Source organism: Caretta caretta, chromosome 7 (assembly GCF_965140235.1).
Source record: "Caretta caretta isolate rCarCar2 chromosome 7, rCarCar1.hap1, whole genome shotgun sequence".
NCBI lineage: Eukaryota > Metazoa > Chordata > Testudines > Cheloniidae > Caretta > Caretta caretta.
Window position 1 is genome coordinate 26,562,456 of NC_134212.1, and position 17,817 is coordinate 26,580,272.

Below are 17,817 nucleotides of genomic sequence, written 5' to 3' on the forward strand. Positions count from 1 at the left end.
GCCACAAGGGCCCTTATAAAGGAGGGTAGAGGGCAAGGAAGGCGCGGTGCTGCGGCCTACGGGCGGGCCCGCGGCTTCCGTAATGATTTACTCACTTACGGCATGGGTCACCGATTGCTGCGCGACCCGCCGGGGGCCGCAAACACCCCCGCCAATAAGGAACCCCCACCCCCCCAGCCCTCCGCATGACGCCTCTCATTATCGCAACTTTGAACACCAGGGGCTGTAGGATGGCTCTCCGCAGGTCCCAGGTGCTCTCTTACCTTCGGGAAGGGGGGTACTCTGTAGTTTTCCTGCAGGAGACCAATACGGATCCGACCGCCGAGGACAGCTGGCGGCTGAAGTTGGGGGACGGGGTCTACTTTAGTCACTTCACGATGTGGCAAGCTGGAGTGGCGACCCTGTTCTCCCCCAACCTACGGCCCGAGGTGCTAGGGGTTACTGAGGCCGTGCCGGGCCACCTGCTGCATCTCCGAGTCCGTATGGAGGGGCTCGTGGTCAACCTTGTTAATATCTATGCCCCAACAATGAGCCTGAAACGGCCACAATTCTATCAGCGGGTGTCCGACTTCCTCGGCACCCTAGATTCTCACGAGTGCCTAGTCCTGGGAGGGGACTTTAACACCACCCTCGAGGAACGGGACCGCTCAGGGGCCGAGCTGAGCCCGGCCTCTGAGAACGTTCTCCGAGAAATAGTTGAATATCACTCCCTAGTAGACGTCTGGCGTGACCACCACCCAGATGACACTTACACGTTTACCTTTGTTCGGGTGGAGACCCATCGGTCACACCACTCTGGTTTGGACCGTATTTATTTATCCCGTTTCCATCTTTCACAGGCCCACTCCTCCAACATTTGGCCGGCCCCATTTTCAGACCATCATCTAGCCACCATAACAGCCTCCCTCCGTGCAGAGAGGCCGGTGCCGGCCTATTGGCACTTTAACAACAGCCTATTGGAGGATGAGGGCTTCGTGACGTCCTTCTGGGAGTTTTGGCTGGCCTGGCGAGAGCAGCGGCGTGCCTTTCCCTCGGCGCGGCGATGGTGGGATCTAGGGAAGGTGCGCGCCAAGCTCTTCTGCTGTGACTACACCCGGGGCACCAGCCGACGGAGAAATGCAGCGATAGAGCAGTTGGAATGGGAGGTCTTAGAGATGGAGAGGCGTCTGGCCGCCAGCCCCAAGGACCCGTTCCTCTGCGGAGCATGCTGGGAGAAGCGGGAGGAGCTCCGGGCCCTCGAGGACCATCGGGCCCGAGGTGCCTTTGTTTGATCCCGCATCTGCCTCCTTCGGGAGATGTATCGCGGCTCCCGTTTCTTCTACGCCCTGGAGAAAACGAGGGGGGCCAAGAAACACGTCACCTGCCTTCTAGCAGAGGACAGCGCCCCCCTCACGGATCTGGTGGAGATGTGTGAGAGGGCCCGTGACTTCTACACAAGCCTTTTCTCCCCGGATCCGACCGATCCTTGCGCTTGCAGGGTGCTCTGGGAGGAACTCCCCACAGTCAGCGTGGGCGACCAAGACCGGTTGGAGCTACCTCTCACCCTGGCCGAGTTCTCGGAAGCCCTCCGTCGCATGCCAACCAATAAATCTCCGGGCATGGACGGGCTGACCGTGGAGTTCTACCGCGCGTTCTGTGACATCCTTGGCCCAGACCTAGCCACTGTCTGGGCTGAGTCTTTGCAGGGCGGGGTCCTCCCTCTTTCGTGCAGGCGAGCAGTGTTCGCCTTGTTGCCAAAGAAGGGGGACCGCCGCGATTTACGAAACTGGCGTCCCGTCTCACTCCTTAGCATGGACTACAAAATCGTAGCGAATGCAATCTCGCTGTGGCTAGGGTCCGTGATGGCGGACGTGATCCACCCAGACCAGACCTATACTGTCCCGGGTCGCAGCATTTTTGACAACCTATTTCTAGTCCGAGACCTTTTGGAACTTGGGTGTAGAGACGGTCTGTCGTTCGCCCTCCTGTCTCTCGATCAGGAGAAGGCGTTCGGTAGAGTAGATCATGAGTATCTCCTGAGCACTCTGCAGGCGTTTGGATTCGGACCTCAGTTTGTGAGTTTTCTCCAGGTGCTGTACGCCTCCGCGGAGTGTTTGGTTAGGCTCAACTGGACCCTGACCGAGCCGGTCAGCTTCGGGCGAGGAGTACGGCAGGGGTGCCCCCTCTCAGGCCAGCTGTACGCTCTGGCGATCGAGCCTTTCCTCTGTCTCCTCCACAGGAGGTTGACAGGGTTGGTGCTGTGGGAGCCGGAGCTGCGGCTGGTCCTGTCGGCGTATGCCAATGACGTGCTCCTTGTGGTCCAGGACCCGGGCGACTTGGCGCGGGTGGAGGCTTGCCAGGCCATCTATTCGGCAGCCTCCTCTGCCCAAGTCAACTGGGTCAAGAGCTCTGGCTTGGCGGTGGGGGACTGGCGGCAGGTGAGCTCCCTCCCACCCACGCTTCAGACCATCCGGTGGAGTGCAGGTCCACTACTCTACCTAGGCGTTTACCTTTCTGCCACGCACCCTTCCCCGCCTGAGAACTGGCAAAATTTAGAGGGCGGGGTGATAGAGTGGCTCCGGAAATGGACGAGGCTAGTCCGATGTCTCTCCCTCCGAGGGAGAGCACTGGTGCTTAACCAACTAGTCCTGTCCACGCTCTGGTACTGGCTCAATACCCTGGTCCCAGCCCCGGGTTTCCTGACCAACCTCCGATCATCGATTCTAGAGTTCTTTTGGTCAGGAATGCACTGGGCCCCTGTTGGGGTTCTTCATCTACCCCTGAAGGAAGGAGGGCAGGGCCTGAAGTGTCTGCACACTCGGGTCCGTGTGTTCCGCCTCCAGGCCCTGCAGAGGCTCCTTTATAGTGCAGGTAGTTCGATGTGGAGCATATTGGCGCACGCCTTCCTGCGCTGCTTCCAAGGGCTCCGATACAACCGGCAGCTCTTTTATCTCTGTCCGAGAGGTTTTCCGCGAGACCTCTCCGGGCTGCCGGTCTTCTACCAAGACCTCCTCCGGACCTGGAAACTGTTTTCAACGACCAGGTCCATGGCGGCCACCGTGGGAGCAGATCTCCTCACGGAGCCCCTGCTACACAACCCCCAGCTCCGTGTGCAGGTGGCGGAGTCCCGCTCGGTGCGCCAGAGTTTGGTCCTGGTGGAAGTCACGAGAGTTGGAGACCTCCTGGACTGCGACCGGGGAGACTGGCTGGATCCCCTGACGCTCGCCCGGTGCATGGGGCTCTCCAGACCTCGTACCCCCCCCCGCGTACCCCCCCTACCACTTCAGGAGGTGAAGGCCGCCTTGACGCCCGCTGCTCAGGCTTATCTTAATCGAGCCCTGCGCGAGGGCGTACCCCGCCCACCCTCTACCCCAGGCCCGCCGGACCTTTCAATTGGGCCACTACCCCGTAGATCCCAACAAACCCCTCACCCTTTCACTGCAAGCCGGCTGCATGAACTGCAGCCGGTCAGCTTCCAAATCGCGCCACGGAAATATTTATACACACTCACGCTTCACACCCTTCACGCCCACACCCTGGTATCCCGCCCCGATACAAAGTGGCAGGACCTCCTGCCACCTTTGGAGGGTGAGCAACCTCGGTGGGCCAGCCTGTATTCCACCTTGGTCCCGAGGCCCGTCGGGGACATTAGTTGGTGGCTCCTTCACGGAGCTGTGAGCACGGGCGTGTTTTTGACATGGTTTACCCCCATCCCGGATACTTGCCCTTTTTGCAACGTGAGGGAAACCCTGGCGCACATATATTTAGAGTGTGCCAGATTGCAGCCCCTTTTCCGGCTCCTCACGAATATTTTATTACGCTTTTGGCTACACTTTTCCCCTCACCTTTTTATCTACACACTCCCCATCCGTGGCCCCACAAAATCGCGAGATCTCCTGGTTAACCTCCTCCTAGCCCTTGCTAAAACAGCCATTTATAAAACCGGAGAGGGGAGGTTGGCTAATGAAGCGTCCTGCGATTGTAGGGCCGTTTTCCGATCCTCAGTACATTCACGTATCCGGGCAGAGTTCCTCTGGGCGGCGTCCACCGACTCCCTTGACACCTTCGAGGAGTGGTGGGCGCTGTCCGAGGTTCTCTGCTCGGTGACCCCGTCCGGTTCCCTCCGTCTGACCCTTTGATTGAGGGGAAGAGCGAGAGACCCCAGCCCCAGCCTTTGCCGCTGTGGATACCATCATCATTGTCACCTAGGAGGGATCCTATAACACGTGGGTGTAACCCTCCCCCACCCCAAACCGCCCACCCCGCAGCCGTACCCATCTTGTCGGGCACTCTCAGGAGAGGAATAATCAGTGACACTGGGTGTGGCACTAGGTAGCTCGAGGGGGTGGAAGACCACGAGTGTCGAGGAAGCCCCCCCACTCTAGGCCACCAGGTAACTCAGGAGGGTGGAAGACCACGAGTGTCGAGGAAACCCCCCCGCTCTGGGCCCAGGCTAGCCTGAACACTTCTCCCTCCTGAAGGCTGCTGTGTTATACCTTCTGTTTGCTCTTGTTTTGTTGCATAGTTTTGCTTTATCCTCTTTGGTGATTCTTTGTAAGTGTTACACAGATAAAATTCTTTTCTGCTTCAAAAAAAAAAAATTACTCTCCTGTAGCCATCTGGCTTGACTCTGTCACAGTAAACAAAATCTTGTTATTCCCAGTATAAAAATAGATATTACCTCTCATCAGTGCAAACTGAAAGGTATCTCAGACAATGGAGTATTTCTTTTCATTAATAGCATGTGACCACTTAAGATGTTTGTGAGTTTTTTGAATGTATATTTTCTAATAAGTGCTTTGAAAAAAAAGTATATAAAACTTTTTCCAGGTAAAATCAGATTACCTGTAGCAAGCTTTTGTATACAGTTTTGGGGGATGGATTCTCAGGTAGTGTAAAGCAGCATAGCTCCACTGAATTTGTGAAGCTATGCTTATTTACTGAGGATCTGGACCTATAAATATAATTCTCTTACTTTAAATTTCAGAAAAATACCTCTACCATAGATCATTCTTATTTTGTTCAAAATCCTTCCTTGCCCCAAATCCAAGTAGTAGGCCTGTGGATCAGTAAACAAAATTGAATTCTTTCATCTGTTGCTTTTATTGGAAATATTGGTCTATCAAGAATATTATAGAAAAATTAGAATTTAGAGGACTGTGGGGACAAATATACATTTCAGAAGTACAGATGACAGATAAACTTTGAAGAGTTTGGCTCACAGCCTTTTTCCCTTTCAAGTGTGAAGTCAGCGATTTATACACTACTGTATGAACATTTTGTGCCCTACGAGTTCTCTATTTAACTGATACTGTAAATAATGAGAGCAAGTATGAAATGTTCTGTGTTCAGTCACGTATGAGAACAATAGGATATAAATTTACATATTTTTCCAGAGGTAATTATCAATGCGTATTTTTAAATGCCATTACTCCAACTATCATTTTCATGGAAGACTGCATAAATAATGTAAAATTAGTTACAAACTCGCATATACAAGTAAAAATATAGTTGAATTCAAAATTTAATTTGTGGCCAACTTAGTCAACTTAAACCCTAGAAAATATACATCAGAAACTTGCTACGTTTCTGCTATAACTGTGTATTCTCTTGCTTAAGTGGGTTTGTGGCACAGCCTAATGTTTAAATGTGAATTTCCTTTTTTCCTCCTTAATTCCTGTAGCTTTCCATTAGAGTCAGATCGGGGCTATAGTATGGTCTATACTTAAATAGAAGATTCATTGAATTCCAAAATTCAAAACTGGCAGGGTTTGTTAAATGTTTTTTAAACTATCTAGGAAAGGGAACAAAGGGGAGCTTTTGGTTAACACAAATAGTCTTATATCTTAAATAATGGTAAAGTGTGCCACCAATAGAAAGCAAAGTATATAGTTAAAGTAAAAAGGAAATTTAGGCGAAGTTCTGAAGCAAAATATGAAGAATGAGAAAACTCTTGAGATACTAAAGTGTCTTCATGAAAATGCAAGGAGTATGGAAATCAAGAAAAAATAGCAATATTACTAAACTATGGTGTTTAGACTAAGGCTGGTGTTAATTCTTGTGATAAATGAAGGCCGGGTTAGCTCCCTTTTATGGACACCCAGCCAGCCAGTTAGCTATAAAGTCCCTCTTGGTGGCTGTTCTCTGCTTGCTTTACCTGTAAAGGGTTAAAAAAGTCCCCAGGTAAAGGAAAGGGAGAGGGCACCTGACCAAAAGAGCCAGTGGGAAGGCTAGAACTTTTTAAAATGGAGGAAAAAAATAACTTCCCCTTTGTGTTCTCCGGCAAAGAGGGGAACAGGGATCAGTTATTCTATGAGAAGCTTTAAGCCAGGTATGATCATAAATCATCAGATCATACCTAGAACTACTTATTTGGAACTCCCAAATGTGTAAGTAGATCAGGAATGTTTAGAAAGATGCGATTAGGTTTATTTCTTGGTTTGTGGACTCCCCTGTGCTAATCACAAATGTTTTTTGTTTTGCTTGTAACCTTTAAGCTGGACCTCAAGAAGGTTATTCTTGATGTTTAAATTTTGTAAGTGGGTTTTTTAGATCTAGCAAAAGCCTAAGTTCCAGATGCATTTTCCTTCTATTTGTTTTTAATACAATTTACCTTTTTAAAGAACAGGATTGGATTTTTGGTGTCCTAAGATGTTTGTGCATATGTGTTTAATTAGCTGGTAGCAACAGCTGATTTCCTTTGTTTTTCTTTCTCAGCAATTCCCTGGGGGTGTGTGAAAAGGGCTTGAGGGTACCCCACAGGAATGAATTCCCACATGCGCCTTTCTGGTTTCAAAGGGGTTTTTTGCATTTGCGTGGTGGCAGCATCTACCCATCCAATGTCAGAGAGAAAGGGTAACCTTGGAAGTTTAATACAAGCCTGGAGTGGCCAGTATTAATTTTTGGAATCCTTGCGGGCCCCCACCTTCTGCACTCTAAGTGCCGGAGTGGGGAATCAGCCCTGACAATTCTTATAACTGGAAAGTCAATAGAGATATACATAATCTCTAAATAGGAGAGATGGAAAGGGAAGAATTAGTAGAGCCAGTAGCTTTATATGTCAAATATTTATATTACCTGCATTATGAGGTGAAGTTCTTTGGATAACTATACAAAGAGTGAAGAATAAGAGAAGGAATAAAAATAAAGGAAAAATCAGCTCATCTTAAACATAGCTTGAAAACTGACTGCAGGCATTATATATGATAAATGGTCAAGTATAACATTGTGAGTGTAGGGGAAACCTATTTAGAGTGGAGTGCAGCAGCAATATATATTAGGTGTGGTTTTGTTTAGTATTTTCATATCTTCATTAATATAGTGAACAAGAATGAATAAATAGCATGTTAATGAAATTCACAGGTAATACTACATTGTGGTGTAGTTGCAGATATCAACTGAAATAATACAAAGGAAACTAAAGAGATTAGAAGTACGGACGGCTTCAAAAAATAAGAAAATTGCATTTTAACACAGCTAGGTGACTCTTACTCAATGTGATGGGGAAACCTGGAAAGCACTAATGCTGAGAGGGCCATAGGAGTGATAATGGACAGCAAAGTAGACAAGAGTTTGCAACTTGATATGGCTCTAAAAAGCGCAGATGCAATTTTGAATTGCAGATGCAGAAGCATCATGTTACAGAGTGGAAGGGTAATAATCCTTGTCTTGGTGACTCTGGTGTGACTGCGTCTGGAGAATTAGGTTGAATTTTGGACATCTTATTGCCAGAAAGATAAGGACAAATGGAAGGGAGTTCAGAGAATAAAAATAATTAGAGGACTGATGGGGTTTACTTTTGAGAAAGATAAAGTTTCTGGCTCAATGAAAACTAAGATAGGATATGCCCCTTTTAAGTCTTTGGGGGGTGTTAATGCCATGGAGGAAGAAGCATTATTTACCACTTCATAAGGGGGGCCAAGATGAATAGCATTAAATTAGACTGACAGTTATATGTCAGGTTGTGGGATAGTATCCAAATGGGAGCAGAGGAAGTTCCATTGCGTGGGATTTTTAAAATTAGACTGAACAAAATATGAGTAAATATACAATAAGGATCAGTTCTACACTGGCAGTGAGATGGACTATAAACCAAATAAGCCTTTTTCACTTCTAATGTCAATGATTCTATGCCCATGGGCCCATAGGACCATAAAGCACTGGTAACTGCATAAATCAGGTTCTCTATCTGATGCTCAGGAGAGTACTAGGAGGTTATCCTGCCCTGCTGTTGCCATTAATTTGTTTGGTAGGGAGGGGGAAAATATGCTGTGAAATCTGTCAATTCTTCCTAATGCACCTGAATCCACATGGCAAGATTTGGCTCTTTCACTTTAATATTGGTCTCTTTAATCATTTTTAACTGTTTTTCCAGTAGGGTTGCCAGGCATCTGATTTTCGACTGGAATGCCTGGTCAAAAAGGGACCTTGGTGGCTCTGGTCAGCATGGCTGACTGGGCCATTAAAAGTCTGGTCAGCGGCACAGCGGGGTTAAGGCTGGCTCCCTGTCTACTGTGGCTCTGCACACCTCCCAGAAGCAGCGGCATGTTGCCTCTCTGGCTCCTAGGTGTAAGGGAAGCCAGGGGATCCGGGTGCTGTCCCCACCCCAAGCACTGGCTCTGCAGCTCCCATTGGCCAGGAACCACAGCCAATGGAACTGCGGGGTTGGTGCCTGTAAATGGGGAAGTGCACAGAGCAGTCTGGCCACGCCTCTGCATAGAAGCCAGAGCGGGGACATGCCTCTGCTTCTGGGAGCCACCTGAGGTGAGCGCCGCCTGGAGCCTGCACCCCTCATCCCCTCATAGAATATCAGGGTTGGAAGGGACCTCAGGAGGTCATCTAGTCCAACCCCCTACTCAAAGCAGGACCAATCCCCAATTTTTGCCCCAGATCCCTAAATGGCCCCCTCAAGGATTGAACTCACAACCCTGGGTTTAGCAGGCTAATGCTCAAACCACTTAGCTATCCCCTCCCATGCCCCAACATCCTGCCTCAGCCCTGATCCCCCTCCCGCCCTCCGAACCCCTTGGCCCAGCCTGGAGCCCCCTCCCATACCCCAAATCCTTCATCCCCGGCCCCACACCAGAGCCCGCCCCCATAGCCGGAGCCCTCACCCCCACACACACCCTACACCCTGCCCCATCCCAGAGCCCCCTCCTGAACTCCTAATTTTTGGTCCCACCTGGAACCCATAGCCCCCAGCCCAGAGCCCCCTCCCACACCCTGAACCCCTCATTTCTGGCCTCACCCCGGAACCCGCACCCCCAGCCCAGAGCCTGTACCCCTTCCCACACCCCAACTCCCTGCCACAGCCCAGAGTCCCCTCTGATACTCCAAAACTCTCGGCTCCAGCCCCAGCCTGGAGCCCTCTCCGACAGCCTGAGCCAACACCCCCAGCTGGAGCTCTCACCCCCTTCCACACCCCGAACCCCTGAGCCAGCCCGGTGAGAATGAGCAAATAAGTAAGGGTGGGAGAGAGCGAGCGACAGAGGGAGGGGGGATGGAGTGACTGGGGGCAGGGCCTTGGAGAAGGGGTGGGGCAGGGGCAGGGCCTCTTAGGAGGGGTGGGGCAGGAACAGGGCAAGGGTGTTCGGTTTTGTGTGACTAGAAAGTTGGCAACCCTAGTTTCCAATAATGTGCTTCTTAGTTTCCTTCCTTGTGACACTTGAGGATCCAAAATACATAACCTGTTTCCAAAGCAGATTGCTCTTTAGTTTTTCAAGTTGTTATCCTAATTTATATGCAAATGAGACAGTTTATAAATACTCACGCCACATGCACACGTAAGTTGACTTCCTTGAATACTATGTGCAGATGTGATCGCCCTATCTCAAAAAAGATGTATTGGAATTGGAAAAGGTTCAGAAAATGGCAACAAAAATGATTAGAGGTATGGAATGGCTTCCATATGAGGAGCAATTAATAAGACTGGGACTCTTCAGCTTGCAGAAGAGACTACTAAGGGGGGATAATCATGACTGCTGTAGAGAAAGTAAATAAAGAAGGGTTATTTACTACTTATGACACAAGAACTAGGGGTCACCAAATGAAATTAATAGGCAGCAAGTTTAAAACAAACGGGAGTATTTTTTCACACAATGCGCAGTCAACCTGTGGAACTCCTTGCCAGAGGATGTTGTGAAGGCCAAGACTGTAATAGAGTTTAAAAAAGAACTAGATAAGTTCTATCACCTGATATTTATATATACCTCTTCTCTGCTGCCTCTCTCTTCTGGAACAAAACTACCCACTGTGATTCTAATTTCTTCCGAAGAGCCTTTGTAATTTCTCACTTTAGACAGAGGCCCCCAAGTTTGTCCACCTAAAATTAGCATCGAGTAAGGTGGACAAGATGATATTCACAGAAAGGGATTTGCTTGTCCACTTTAAGTGATGTGTATTAATCTATACAAATACTGTACAGCAGCCAGTTTTCAACTTGTTTATATTAGTGCATATTTAAGGCCAGATGCTTTTCTGTGTCTTTCATGCCAAATAGCATAGCAACTTACTGCAAAATCTGCTTGAAAATTCTTTGCTTATGCCACTGCCTCCTACTTGGGTGCAGCCTTACCAACTATCAGTACAAAAATGGCTCTGTGCAGTAGAGCCACAAAATGTCTGGAAGCGCCTGAGAGTATCATCTGGAGAAACAAACCATACAAGGAGTTAGAACAAAGCCAGAGTTCTTTGTATTCTAGCCAATAAGGGGTCAGAGTTTCAACTGCTCAGCATACACAACCAGAGCCAAACTTTTAAAAGAGCTCAGCACCCAGCAGCTTCCACTGTGACACTTAGGGACACATTTTCAAGAGTTCACACCCATTATACTGAAGTCTTTTGAACAGCTGGGCCAATGCACCTACAGAAAATTACTAGTAAGGAGGATTAACAAGTAAGGAGGATTGTCCACATCTTGGTGTAGCATAATATTAATTAAATTGTAAGATCCTTGAGCGTGTCTTCCTTTGTATTTAGAAAGAACCCAATACATTTTGGATGTGTGGCGTATGAGTCTTGCTTAAAAGAGTTCAAGAGCAAAGTTGTTTTGTTCAGAGTTTAGAAGGGACACAAAATGAGTATTTCCAGATACACAAGTGGATAGTATCAGCCCAGGCTTATTTTGGCCAGCTTCCTGTTAGAGGTTAATTTTAGCATTAGGGTCCAGTTTGCTCTCAACTGGAGTCTGGCAGTAGAAGCCAGGCCCTCAGTCTAGGAGCTCCTTTTCCTTTGACAGCCTTCCGTTCTCTTGGCTTAGCCTGCCCGCTGACCAGCTTTTATAGTTCTGTAGAAGTTGTCAGCACGCTCGAGGGCAGCTCCCTCCCCAAGGCTCATTTTGGCTTTCTCCTCCTTTTTTTCCTAGTTGCTCTGTGGGAACTCAGCAGCCAGTCCCTTCCCTCTGAAGGCCATGTGGCTGCCTCAGTATCCTGAACAGGTAAATTTGCATCCTATATACTATGGGGGAAAGATGGAATCCTCCCATAGTATTTAGAGCTAGTTAGAAATTTTCCAGCAGAGTTTATTCATGGAAAACAGACATATATATAATCAAAGAGAGAGAGAGAATGGATTTTTTTGTAGGGGAAAAATAGTAAAAATGTCTCTCCCTCCCATTTTTGATCAGTTCTGCTAGTACTGATCATTTCTCATTACTCCTTTAACTCATTCATCGATAGGGCATGATTATGGATATGGTTTCGTTATGGTAAAACTAGGCAAAATTCATGGAGCAGTCATGGTAAAAATGTACAAAATCATGATATGGTCAAGGCAGGGCTGAAGCCGAATCCCGAGCCCTGCCATGGGGGGGCTGAAGCTGAAGCCAAGGGTTAAAGTCACGGAATCCATGACTGCCGTGACCAAATCATACCTTTTAGGCATGATACTATCGCAGTGTCTAAGTATACAGGAGTTATTAGCAAATTGGAGGTATTTTTATTACAAAGTAATCAGAAAAAACTTTCTGTACATTTTTTGTATGTTAAAGACCCCTTGTATCGTATGTGTACAAGTGCATGTTCCCAGCATAGTTGTATATGTTTTTATCTTTTAGTGACTATTTGTAGAGCTGTTAATTCTTTTCTGTACGTATTTTGTAACCAAGGGGAATATTCCCCCAGTTAATTTACAACCAAACTGTATTTCTGTTTTTATAATAGAATAACACTTTACATTTCTGTAGAGTTTTTCTTTTGAGTAGTTTAAGCTTTTTACTAGTATTGATGGATGTTATTCCTATTTTACAGATTGGTAAAATGAGGCACAAAGAGCGTCCTGTGCTTAATCACACATGAAGTCTGTTGCTAATGTTTGAATAAACCCAGATCTCTTGATTCCTCATCTTGTGTATTTAACCACTAGACTATTCTTCCTAAATCTAGTTTACTAAAACTTATTTATTGAACAGATTAGTATTAATGATCGTTTTAATTTCTTCTATGAAATATTATTTACTCAATCTCTGGCCTTTCCAGATTATTCAAGTCAAAATCACTGGTTTTATTTGTTTTACCAAGTTCCTTCCATTGAGCATATCCTTTCTATTCTTTGGTAGTAGCTTTAGAGCTGTTCTGGGCTGGTTGGTTAAAATTGAGTGGACTGTGAAATAAGAAAGTTAAAGATACAGTAAATCCATGTTACTACAGAATTTCACAGCTGTCTTTTTCTAGCCAAATATAACATGGGCATCAAAATATTTCTGAATTCCTAAGTTAGCTGTTTCCTACTACAGAGCAGACAAACTTAAACAAATGGTTAAGTTATCCATGGCAAAATCAAGTTTAATAGAGATAACTGTTAGGTCTATTTAGCAGAAAGTTTGAGTTCTGCAGTTTCGGCCAATGAACCTTGATAGGCTTTTGTGATAGCTGAGTGTGATTCAGGAGCTGAAAGTCTCTTTGTAATGTTCCCATAGAAAATGGACTCAGGCATTGGAAATCCCAGACTAGTGACAAGAAAGAAGTCCTATTTCTCTTTATCTTGTTACACCAATGGAGTGAGTGTGAGAGAAATTTCCCCAAAGTTTATCTTTATATCTTCCCTCCCATCATCCCACAAATCTGAAGGTGGTGTGCATTCCTGTATTATCTAGTTCTCTGTGACTATTTTTTTACGTTAAATATTATAGTGGTTTTATTGAGCTAATAGTACACTTATAAACTTGCTAAATGCCAGCATCGTACTTCTCCTAAAATATAAGTTTCTCTATGTTGGTCTTCTTATATTTTTTCTCTAAAATATCAAAGCAGCGTTTGGGACTGTGATGGTGAATTTAAATTCAGAAAACAAAACTAATTTTGAGTTGCCAGATTACTAAAATGTGTTTGATATCTCTGTCCAAACTTTATTTTCTGACACTCCAGTCACTTAGAATTTTTTCTAATTGTAGAAAACAATAGTATATGACAAGATTCAGCCTGGAACTGATTTTTACAGCCAAGTTGTTCCATTTATTTTATTTCTCTATTTATTCAGGGTGTTTTTAGAAATATAAGTACAGGTGTCCATCCAGTGCTCCGGGCTCCTATCCCATAACTTAAATATCACAGTATAAACATAAACAGAGGTCTACCCTTAAATATATCTACTTTAGCTCATACATTCTTCAACAACCTTAACATTCAAATGGGTTTTGCAAATCTGGGCTCTGGCAAACATAGTGGGGAGCAGTTCCAAAATCCAGGACACCTCTCAGACAGTACCCTGCCAGTGTTCCCCAAGGAAAATAGATGTGTATAACAGAAGTGCTGACAATCTTAATCTGGTGGCAAGAAGTTCTGTTTACGACATACTTCTAAATTAAATACTCTTTCAGAAATATCGTGTTGCTGTTTTTGGAATTTAAAACGTAAGGTTTGTGTATATTCTGGAACAACCAATATCTGCTTCAGAAGGCTAGGATTTATTATGCCACCAGAGCAAATAGGTGTCCAGATCCTTGTAGCAACTTTGAAAAATCTTACCATAAATCTTTAAGTTCAGAAGAAAAAATATGCAAGTCACTTACCTAGAGGTGGCTGATGAGTTCAGACCCATCCCCTTGGCAATAACTCAAAATGGAACCATAAGTCTACAAGCAAAGGAGTGCTCTGGTGCTATTTCTCTCTCCCCCACCCCTCTTGCTAGATGCCCCACTGACTTCATTAAGCCTTGGATCAGGTTTTTGTGTATATACTTATAGTGGATTTGGTATCAGCTGAATTGGTGGAGCTTTTAGGCAGACCATTTATGGGATGATCTGTTGCCCTGGTCCTACTTTTGCCACTTCTGTTGTTTTTCTTCTCCATGGATTGTTGATAGTTATTCATGCATTTGCCATGTACGGTTGGCAGTTTATTGGTAGAGTCTGAATTATTCTCTTTTGCTGCTATAGAGTTGCTTCCCTATGTAACATACAGTGATGTGGGGAAGGAGAATATTTTGTGAACAACAAACATAGCAATCAAGCATACCTCTATGTCAGGATGACTTTTTAAAAATTCTTTTTAGGTTTTATTTTAGATTGTACTTGATCAGTTCACACTTCACAGTTGTGAATGTATTGGTGCAGAGTTAAATAAATATATATTTAAGCCCAACAGAGAAGACTGAGTATGGTGTTTCTTAATTGTGTCCCGGCTTGAAGAGTTCCTCTTAAAAATTTGGCTTAAAATAACTGAGAATAATAAGAATTTGATTTTTTAAAAGTATATTATACTGTACACTCAGTGCATTTATAAAAGTGTGCAACTTAACTCAAAATGTAAGTACATCATACAAGGGTAAATGCACACATGCGTGTGCGTGGGGGGGTATAGTCTCCTCTTGAGCTCTGTGTGCATTCTAACTCTTGTTAATGTTAATATGAGTTGCACACATTTATCAAGGGAAGGCTATGTCCTAAATAAGTAACTTGGTAGCATCACTGTATGGCATATATTTTATATAACAGGGTTCAAAAAAGAACTAGATAAATTCATGGAGGATAGGTCCACCCATGGCTATTAGCAAGGACTGGCAGGGATGGAGTCCCTAGCCTCTGTTTGCCTAACGGTGGAATGGGCAACAGAGGATGGATCACTTGATGATTACTTGTTCTGTTCATTCCTTCTGAAGCACCTGGCATTGGCCGCTGTCGGAAGACAGGATATTGGGATAAATGGACCTTTGGTTTGATCCAGTATGGCCGTTCTTATGGTTAACACAGTTCACATTAAAAATTTGAATCCAGCTTTATTCTAAATTGTTTTAAGGTACTGTTGTAGACAAGAGTAAGCAAAGATGGAAAGCCAGATTATGATACTTTTTAATGAAGTGAAAACATATGTCATGTCACAAATGCTGCTGTTCCAACTCTAAAATGTTGTAGTGCTTAAACACTGCACAAACACATTATTTTTGAAAACTCGTGGCTATCAGGGGAGGTCCCAGACGACTGGAAAAAGGCTAATGTAGTGCCCATCTTTAAAAAAAGGGAAGAAGGAGGATCCTGTCAGCCTCACCTCAGTTCCTGGAAAAATCATGGAGCAGGTCCTCAAGGAATCAATTCTGAAGCACTTAGAGGAGAGGAAAGTGATCAGGAACAGTCAGCATGGATTCACCAAGGGCAAGTGATTCATCTAATTGCCTTCTATGATGAGATAACTGGCTCTGTGGATGAGGGGAAAGCAGTGGACTTGTTGTTCCTTGACTTTAGCAAAGCTTTTGACACGGTCTCCCACAGTATTCTTGCAAGTAAGTTAAAGAAGTATGGGCTGGATGAATGGACAATAAGGTGGATAGAAAGCTGGCTAGATCATCGGGCTCAACGGGTAGTGATCAATGGCTCCATGTCTAGTTGGCAGCCGGTATCAAGTGGAGTGCCCCAAGGGTCGGTCTTCAGGCCGGTTTTGTTCAATATCTTCATTAATGATCTGGAGGATGGTGTGGATTGCACCCTCAGCAAGTTTGCAGAGGACACTGAACTGGGAGGAGTGGTAGATATGGTGGAGGATAGGGATAGGATACAGAGGGACCTAGACAAATTAGAGGATTGGGCCAAAAGGAATCTGATGAGGTTCAACAAGGACAAGTGCAGAGTCCTGCACTTAGGACGGAAGAATCCCATGCACCACTACAGACTAGGGACCGAATGGCTAGGCAGCAGTTCTGCAGAAAAGGACCTAGGGGTTACAGTGGACGAGAAGCTGGATATGAGTCAACAGTGTGCCCTTGTTGCCAAGAAGGCCAATGACATTTTGGAATGTATGAGTAGGGGCATTGCAGCAGATCGAGGGACGTGATTGTCCCCCTCTATTCGAGATTGGTGAGGCCTCATCTGGAGTACTGTGTCCAGTTTTGGGCCCCACACTTCAAGAAGGATGTGGAAAAATTGGAAAGAGTCCAGCGGAGGGCAACAAAAATGATTAGGGGACTGGAACACATGAGTTATGAGGAGAGGCTGAGGGAACTGGGATTGTTTAGTCTGTGGAAAAGAAGAATGAGGGGGGATTTGATAGCTGGTTTCAACTACCTGAGAGGTGGTTCCAAAGAGGATGGATCTAGACTGTTCTCAATGGTAGCAGATGACAGAAGGAGGAGTAATGGTCTCAAGTTGCAGTGGGGGAGGTTTAGGTTGGATATTAGCAAAAAGAAAAGGAGTACTTGTGGCACCTTAGAGACTAACCAATTTATTTGAGCATAAGCTTTCGTGAGCTACAGCTCACTTCATCGGATGCATACTGTGGAAAATACAGAAGATGTTTGTTTTTATACACACAAATCATGAAAAAATGGGTGTTTATCACTACAAAAGGTTTTCTCTCCCCCCACCCCACTCTCCTGCTGGTAATAGCTTATGTAAAGTGATCACTCTCCTTACAATGTGTATAATAATCAAGGTGGGCCATTTCCAGCACAAATCCAGGTTTTCTGTATTTTCCACAGTATGCATGCGAAGAAGTGAGCTGTAGCTCACGAAAGCTTATGCTCAAATAAATTGGTTAGTCTCTAAGGTGCCACAAGTACTCCTTTTCTTTTTGCGAATACAGACTAACACGACTGTTACTCTGAAACCTGTTGGATATTAGGAAACACTTTTTCACTAGGAGTGTGGTGAATGATTCAGAACTGTGATAAGTATTGAAATGACATACAAAAATGAAGAAAATCTAACATACTTCGAAAAGATTTATAGACCATTTCCTCACTACCCTGATAAAGACAAGAGAATAGTAATAACAAATAAATTACCATCATATATGTAATTGGAAGCAGCAAATCCTCCTCCTTTAACTCTACTTCATAAACAAAATCTTGCATTTTTCCAAAAAATGCTGTGTATTTTAACATATTTTTCTAATTCATATTTATTGTAATTTTTATATCTAAATGTCTTATAACCATATATTTTGATTTTTTTGAATTTATATAAGTGTAGGTTGTATAAATTTTTTCCCCTCAAAGAAGAACAAAAGTTCACTGTTCATGTGCTAAATCTGCAAGCACTTACAAGGACTATTCTCTGGCTTGATCATTACAGTGTTCTGAAATGTCAAACTATCGAAGCAAAAGAAGTGCACAGTGAAAACATTTTGTTACTCAAAACCCTGATTAATAAAATAAGAGTGCAGCTTCCATGCCATGGAAGCTGATGTAGGGCTGTGGAGGCAGATTGTGTATATTCTTACTGGATCAGGACCTTACGTAGTTACCGTAAAGTCTGTTAAAGTAATATTAAAAATTACTTTTCATCTGACTTGACACTTGATGACCACACTTCACTCTGTGAAATGTTTCTGGATACAAATCAATGCTTCTTTCCAAAAACTATTCCCTGTGCTATCTGCCTATCATGTAGCCGTATTTTTTTCCCCGAGTATG

At 45.0% G+C, this 17,817-nt stretch overlaps 1 protein-coding gene across 19 annotated transcripts in view; it reads left to right on the forward strand.

Annotated features, from left to right (window-relative positions):
• ERC2 (ELKS/RAB6-interacting/CAST family member 2) overlaps positions 1-17,817 on the forward strand; it is an 840,901-nt gene that overhangs the window by 348,259 nt on the left and 474,825 nt on the right. For 9 of the 19 annotated variants that reach the window (XR_012669214.1, XR_012669216.1, XR_012669218.1 and 6 more), the window contains one exon: positions 11,342-11,413. The exons of the other annotated variants lie outside the window; for them this stretch is intronic. Coding sequence is in view for 1 of the 9 variants with exons in the window: in XM_075130329.1 (XP_074986430.1) it covers positions 11,342-11,413 (72 nt within the window). In the remaining 8 variants the exon portion in view is untranslated. The remainder of the gene's footprint in view (positions 1-11,341; positions 11,414-17,817) is intronic. 19 annotated transcript variants of the gene reach the window in all.